Source organism: Styela clava, chromosome 9 (genome assembly GCF_964204865.1).
Source record: "Styela clava chromosome 9, kaStyClav1.hap1.2, whole genome shotgun sequence".
In the NCBI taxonomy this organism is placed as follows: Eukaryota; Metazoa; Chordata; class Ascidiacea; order Stolidobranchia; family Styelidae; genus Styela; species Styela clava.
Window position 1 is genome coordinate 12,506,467 of NC_135258.1, and position 7,705 is coordinate 12,514,171.

The 7,705-nt window shown below is 34.9% G+C and overlaps 1 protein-coding gene across 1 annotated transcript in view; it reads right to left on the bottom strand.

The window, feature by feature from the left end:
* The window catches only part of LOC120339059 (uncharacterized), a 54,252-nt gene extending 46,547 nt beyond the window's left edge, over positions 1-7,705 (bottom strand). The window contains exons 1-2 of the mRNA XM_039407102.2: positions 7,385-7,705; positions 6,078-6,353 (exon numbers count right to left, since the gene is read on the bottom strand). Coding sequence (XP_039263036.2) covers positions 6,078-6,353; positions 7,385-7,568 — 460 coding nt within the window. The 5' untranslated portion in view covers positions 7,569-7,705. The remainder of the gene's footprint in view (positions 1-6,077; positions 6,354-7,384) is intronic.

The window sequence follows — 7,705 nt, forward strand, 5'->3', positions numbered from 1 at the left end:
AGTATTAAACGAATAGATTACGGAACATTCCGAGCAAATGAATCATGTTCTACTAAAGAGGGATAATTATTAGACAAAAAGTAGCGGCTAACTTGAAGTACATCCGCATACTAGTGTATGGAGAAAATACGGCGATGAAGCAAGAAACTGCACATATCTCTTCAAAACAATATCGATATGGGTACAGCCATTTAAAACTTGTATTTCTTCAAAAAAGTAAACATGCACCAATATGTGTGCATTGCCGATACCTAATTTAATATGGCCCATGTTCGATATGTAAAGAACGAATCTCTATGCAGCAATATGTGTGCACTGTCGATACCTAATTTAATAGGCCCATGTTCGATATGAATAGAAAGAATTCCTCTTTGATATAATTTTATACGCTGTGAAATATTATAGCATTTGGCTGTACCGCGCAAATTAAGTGTCGTAATGTTGACCTTGATACCGTTTCAGGAACTGGCAATATTTTCCATATTATTTACCTGGTAGTAGAGTGAAAAAAAATGTTCACATTTTTCTGAAAATTATCATATCGTTGTCGTTGATGGATTTGTGTCTGTTGAGTATTGCCTAATATCGGATAGCATCATTTCCATGCCAACGGCCAACTGCTGCAAGTATTAGTCGTTACTTTATGTATTTCCGAACTCTTGTATGACGGTACTATATGCCAATGCTGAGGGTCAATATGGCGCCACTATTCAAATGCAATACATGGTCGCACAAACAGGGAACTATGCGTATCCATGTCATCACTCAATTAAAAATCGATTGAATTGTGAAGCGCAAACCTGTCATCTCCATTACACCTACATAATTGCAGAGCGAACACAAAAGCAACGTTTAAAATCATATTTATTGATAACGCAATATGTAGCTTGACTAATTAATGGCACTTTTGGTTCTCTAAAAAAATCCCAAACAGATGATTATAAAGGCAAACAGGTCCCAAGGGCAACAAAATAAATTGTTGGTCAGCGAGTCACACATGGTTTCGTTGACTGAGTAGCGAAAGCAGAATTACTAAGACTAGATTGTCCATATCTGCGCTTCTATTTGGACATCGAAATATAGGAAGTCTTGGAAATACTCATCATGAAAGTCCATGCTTAATATACTTTTATTATTAGAACGAAATATCGCGATTCCTAAATAATGTATTTGCGAAGTAACAAATAATGTCAGCCACGGACAAGGGAAACTCACCACCTTGGTTATATTGGACATCCGCCAGCAACTGAATAACGGTCAAAAATCCCCATCATAATCCCATTAGACCACAAAATATGACATTTCTCCTGTTGTAGGTAGCTTTGGCAAAGTCGATAAGAAACGTCATCCACACAATCAACGGTATTTATCGTCAGCTATACATTCTGAATATTCCAATCTTGATTGACATATATCCTATCCTATTCGCGATTAGTGCCCAATATGATATGAAGTGCGAACAATAATATTTTTTTCAACCCGGCATATTTCGTATTCTGCCAAGCCAAGTAACAAACAATTGGACAATATTTTACAATCCGAAAAATACTTTTACAACAAATAATAACAAAACAGGCAGAAGTCTGTGAATACGACGGACGATTATTCTAAATACTAAAATATTAAAACAAAAACAACTATGTTTTTCAAACCGACAATTACTGTTGTAAAATAAAATGGGAACCTTGTCTATTACGGCGAAACTAAAGATCGGGCGTCAATTGTCTCCTATATCGATGATTCCATACTTGACCCTGGGCATTGGATAATAGGCAGAAATATCGGCACTAGGACTTCGTATTTTAACAGTAAACAAAGATCTGGTTGATTTGAGGGCTTATGATTCAGAATTAAATGTGAGAAATGAGTCACATGTACATACATATTTGACCAAGCGACGTTTGTTGGCTAAATTAGTAATTCGACGTAGTATTATCACTACCCCGTGCTTGCCTTGAAAAAGTAATCCTTCAAATCCTTTAAAAAATATCGTGGGTGTATAATTTCATGTTCTTACGCCAATGGTGAAAATATGTTTTCGACGATACTATAAAACCGAAATTATTTACGATCCTCATATATCATACCGGAAAAATAAACAGTACTGTAATTTAAATAAAATACGAGTCTTCCGTTACCTAAAGGAGTATTTAATTTGTCAATTTCAAAATACAAAAGATAGTTATTCCGTTACCCGTAACTATCGCAGTATGATTAATCGGCGGCAAAACGTACCTGTTCGCGTATCCTTCAAGTTGAATAGTAATTTTTGAATAGGATTTTGAATAGCTTTGCTTGATTTAATCTATACAGTGATATTATATCATATGTACACATTTAATGTAACTACAGAAATGACTTCGGACGTATACATCTATTCAGATTCTATGAAATGGAATGTGTTTAGAATTGTTTGGAATTCCTTTAAATACTATCGCATGGTCTCTGAGATGAAACAAACTCCCAGTACTTGAATAACACAACAAACAAAGACTCAACCACTTCCTTATTAAGAAAAACAAATCCACAAGTTCTTATTGTTTTGTTGACGTCAGTTCGCGCTGTCGGTTACGCGCCGTTGCAAGGGAGACGCATTCCAACAATCTTTAGTTGAAAATTAAAAGGAAAGCGAGCGCATCGCCGTTACGGGAAAGAGTGAAAATTTAATATGAATTATGTTCAATCTTGGCAAGACAAAACTAGTGATATTATTCACACCAAACGAGTTGGTAATTAAAAAAATATTTCGTTTTAATTTATCGTAAATGGCTCCATTTTGTAGCATTGAAATATCATGATTTTAATGCCAGAAAGCAATTTCCAAAAATTTCGATTATCGTAGCCGCTAACATTATTAATTTCACATTTCCTCGGCGAACTCCAGAAAATATTTTATTACCTAGATATAGTCGAGTACGATATTCCTAAACTATACATTCATTATACTTAGCAAAATGGAAAAATTATACGATTTATCTGTTCAATGAGTAGTGTATGTTTCATTGTGTGCAAAAAATCCCTGGCATGTGTCCAATAAGTGAATAATATAATACTACAGAAGGGAAATATTCCCCGTGGGATATACACCAAGGAGTTGTGGGACGTCTTATTGTCGAGTAAATCCGCGATTGGCAGCAGCTGATCGCGCCAAATGTCCTCACTTCCGAGAGACGAGAAAGAGTATCACATAGCAGCTTTTAGAGATTTTATTTTAGTGGGAATCTCTTTGATATCCCATTAAAAGGTCGCAAATGTATCGCAACTCACGTAGCTATGCAAGCATGGCGTGACTACAATTAGTACCACGAGCGATACTGGTAAATAAAATCCGACTTGTCGCGGAAATAACAACTGCATAACCCTTCCACATCAATCAGATAGTGTTATCAAAGTTTCCCTAAAGTTAACGTATATCTTCCCCTGGTGGAAAAGATTTAATATTGATCGGATTGATACTGAAAGCTTATTGGCTAATGCTATAGCTTTGCAAGGTGTTAAGTTGATGACAGCACGAAAGGGATCGGCAAACGCCAGGTGCACATAAATAATGCATTATTATGCAAGATCTTAAAAGTGAAACGGGAAATTTCAATATGGTGTGGTTTTCACGAAAATGGAGTTTCTAAAACTAATTGATTAATGATCTAGCCAATCGACGGAGAGGCAGGTGATAGGGTAACAAAATTTAATAATGAAGTTGAACATTTGTGTAAAAAAGGAAATTGATGTCACCGGCTCACCGCTCACTGGTCAGTCGATTCCGCTCATAAAATTTACAAGCCTCCTTAGTTGAAGCTATAACTCAAACATCACTATAAGATGTTTATAAATCAAAATCCACAAAGTTCACAAGAGAAACAGATCTTCACCGGTGCAATAAAGTCAAACGATAATTTCCTGAATAATGCAATACATAATTAGAGTATGGCTTCCCAATTGCCAATCGTAGATTTAATGGCTTACCAAACCATTGGACAAATTAGAAGTCAGTTTTACAAACTTTATGTTCTATGTTTAATAATCGTTTTTAAACTACTTGAATTACCAATGTTACAAACGGAATTACGAGTCCGCTCGGATACAAAAATGTTTGTAAGCGTGAGAAAGTGTAGGTAGTATCGTATCCATTTAAACTTCATTGTATACAAAATTTCACAAGCAACGCAAACGAAACTAAAAAATATTTTCTTGACACACATTGACACCAAATAGGCCTTGTTATATGGATAAATAATATTGGATGCACGCTATGTCGAATTTCTTTGGATAGCATATCATCATAGAGATAGAAAGACATTTGATTATTATTACAATAATTATAAAATTTCACACATTTTTGACCGTAACTACGTGGGTAGTATTCCGGATACATTTATCAATAGGAAGTTGATTGAAAATAGACATTTTAATTACGTCTAGACCTCGTACAGACAATTCACAGCAGGGGTAGCACGCTGGCTCAGCTCAGTCAACTTGCGTGAAAGCGCAAAAAAGATAACGTCAAATAAACAAGTAAATTATAAAGCTTTGTCTCGCAGTGAGAGGAATGTACCCAACCAGCACTTCCAAGGATGCCCAACAGCAAGCAAATTATGCGCAACAAAAATTTCAGCCAAACGATAGATTATCGGATCGGAGATTTTAACAAAATGTACCAGAAAAATCAGTATCGATCTTTTTATATCACTGATGCACCATTAAAAATAAACCATTTATCTACAATTATCGACTGGTATTGAAGAACGTGACAGCTCTGAAAGAAAATCTGGGTATCTGGGAAACCACACAATGTTATTAGGGTACTTAAATTATAAGATTAAATACGGTACACTAAAGTTACAAGGGCTGGCTTATGCCAGTATGTTCGAAGTAAAAACAAAACTTGTTCCAGTTAAATGGCCATGAACATCGGTTACACTTCATAGGTTATAGCTCTAAGCTCATTTTCAGATTTAACAATTCAAATTGGCCATTTCGCCTAAAATAAACTTGTTGTTAATCAGACTGGAACAAGGTCGATCACATGTGGTTTATGTATGGCCTGTTTTCTAATGGATTATCCGATATGAATATGAAATAAGTTTCATTCCCACCGACACATATGATCATTCAATAATTAGAAGTAATCATGGATAGCTAATTTTACAAGCTTGGCAACAGCCAAAGAAGTTTTTATACAATTTAAGCTGCAGCGTAAAATACGGAAGTTAATTTTTTCCTCATCTTCCTTCATAAGGTATTCAGAGACAGTTACATTATCAGCTGATCTACTATTCAAACACTAGAGAGCAATTATGCAAGCACTAAACAAATACCCTTATTATGCAATATCCTGCAATCGTATCCAGTCTAGTGCCTACTACCTGTTTAATAACCCCAAAATCATGAACACATCCTAAAACGAACTAAATATTTCCATAGGTAATAGGAATATGAACAATCTAAATCATGAATCAAGGTTTTTAAGGACGTTTATAGTGATTTCAGGAATACCCACCAACACAAAAAGCCCAATAACAAACTCTCAATCCTCCTGCTTGACGTTTCAATGCTCTCAAGATTATTTCTTAAGATCAATATGTAAGATTTTGTGCCAAATTCTGCTTTAAGCATTGGTACATACAATATTTGACTTTACCAATATATATATATTTGATACTATACAGGAGATGATGAAGAAAACATACCATTTCATGTTTTATATGGCACAGAAACCGAAGATTGACAAAGCTTAGGGCTTTTAATACTACAGCAAAGGCATTAAACTGGTTGTAATTAAACTGCCTAGATAATCTCGTAGTTAACTTTTTCCCAATCAAACCTCAAGAAATATTTAAGCACAGTTAAAGTTACTTAACAGTAAATAAATTAGTATTACACATAAATTATATACCGGTAGTTCTACGCTTTCACTCTGTCGCCAACTATGCCTGTAAGAATAAGAATTGCTAATATGGAAATATTCATCATCAGAAAGTAGAGTGATATACCGTAGTCAATAATTGAAAAGTCAGTAGTGGTATGCTTTGCCTTTGCATATGTTTACATTATAAGTTTAAAAAAATGAATCAAATTACCTGTTGCCTCAGGAGGACAGTAGCAACATGCAACTCTCACTGCATAATCGTCACAGAGTAAAGAACATGATAGTCCTAAATTTACATTGCAAACTGTTGAAAATCCAATATTTTCAGATGTTGTTGCATAATTATAACACTGTATATCCACAGGTGATTTACAAAATTGATTTCCCTTTTTCCGTAAAGTTGTGTATGTCTCATCTTCTCCGTTTTCATCTGGAATTGAGCCATCCATCCACTTACTCCATGAGCATGTACATTGTTCACCCATACCTGATAATGGTTTAGTAAATAGGTTAAATAATTTTTACTCAGAAAGTGTGAAGTTACATATAGCATGACAATTCAAATACACCAGCAAGTGCAGTTTTAAGTATTCTGTGGCGTCTGCAGCTGCCGCAAAACCTTGGCGGTATTTCCATACCATGGCCGCTACGGACAAACCTATGGCGACTGACTTTTTAGCTGCCACAAACCAATGACGAGCTGCCGTTACCGCGGCAGCAAATTGAAAACCAATGGCAGGTAAAATTTTGCTGCCGTAACCACGGCAGGTGGGACGTAAAAACAGGGCTGTCCCTTCTGGTGACAAATATTGGGTAAGTTGAACCGTTTTTCTTATGGATACAATTCGGATGGATTTGGGGTTAGGGTTTGGGTTTAAGTAGATATAATTCCGCATGATCAATTAAAATCTGGTACATTAATTTGTGAATATACCGTTAATACTGATTACTGAATACTGAAGAGCACTATAAAACCATGGCAGGAGCTGCCGCGGTTCGTTCGTGGCAGGAGCTGCCATGAAGTGGTAAGAACTGCGCCTCTACACCAGACCGCAAATGAATTAAGTTAAACCAAGATAAATTTTGAATATCTAAGCCCATTGTGAGATATAACAAATTTATAATACTAACTTTGGAAAGGTAATACAAAGGTAGGAATAGAAAATTTAGTATTTACCAATAGAATTGTTAAATCAGGGACTAAAATGAGCTCAATTAATAAGGTCCAAATAAAATGCAAATGTTTTAATAAATAAATAGAGAATACACAATATGGAATATCAGAAACATGTTTCTTCAGTTATTTATCTTTTGGTATATTTATATGCCCAGAGTCATTTTGAAGATTGTATCAGATGGAACTTGAGAGAAAATAAAAAATTGGACAACTGGACGTCTCTTGATTATCTGTGGCAACCGAAGGTCCACTCAAAAAATTTTATCAATACAGAGATAGCTAATATTATTTGTTATATACAAAAACCTATAGGACTAATACTGTAAATATAATCTATTTACCTGGTGGCTTATCTATGGTGTCGTCGACTTTTCCAGTAACTTCTTTCGAGGTTATTGGTTGTAAGCATGTATATAAGCTCAATACAAGCAAGAGCAAACTTTTCATATTCTTCTTAAAATAGTTTTGTCTTGAGTATAGCATTTTATTATTATTTGTACAGTGATATTTCCATATAGAAAACATATTCCTGTAAAGTTTTTAACTCTCAGCCTTTATAGTTCCAACAGGTCTTGTATTTGTTGAGTTTGGATTTAGACCATTTCTTTTATTTATGTAATCCCAAAAAATATAAAAATCCTAAAAATGTTATGCACTAAAAT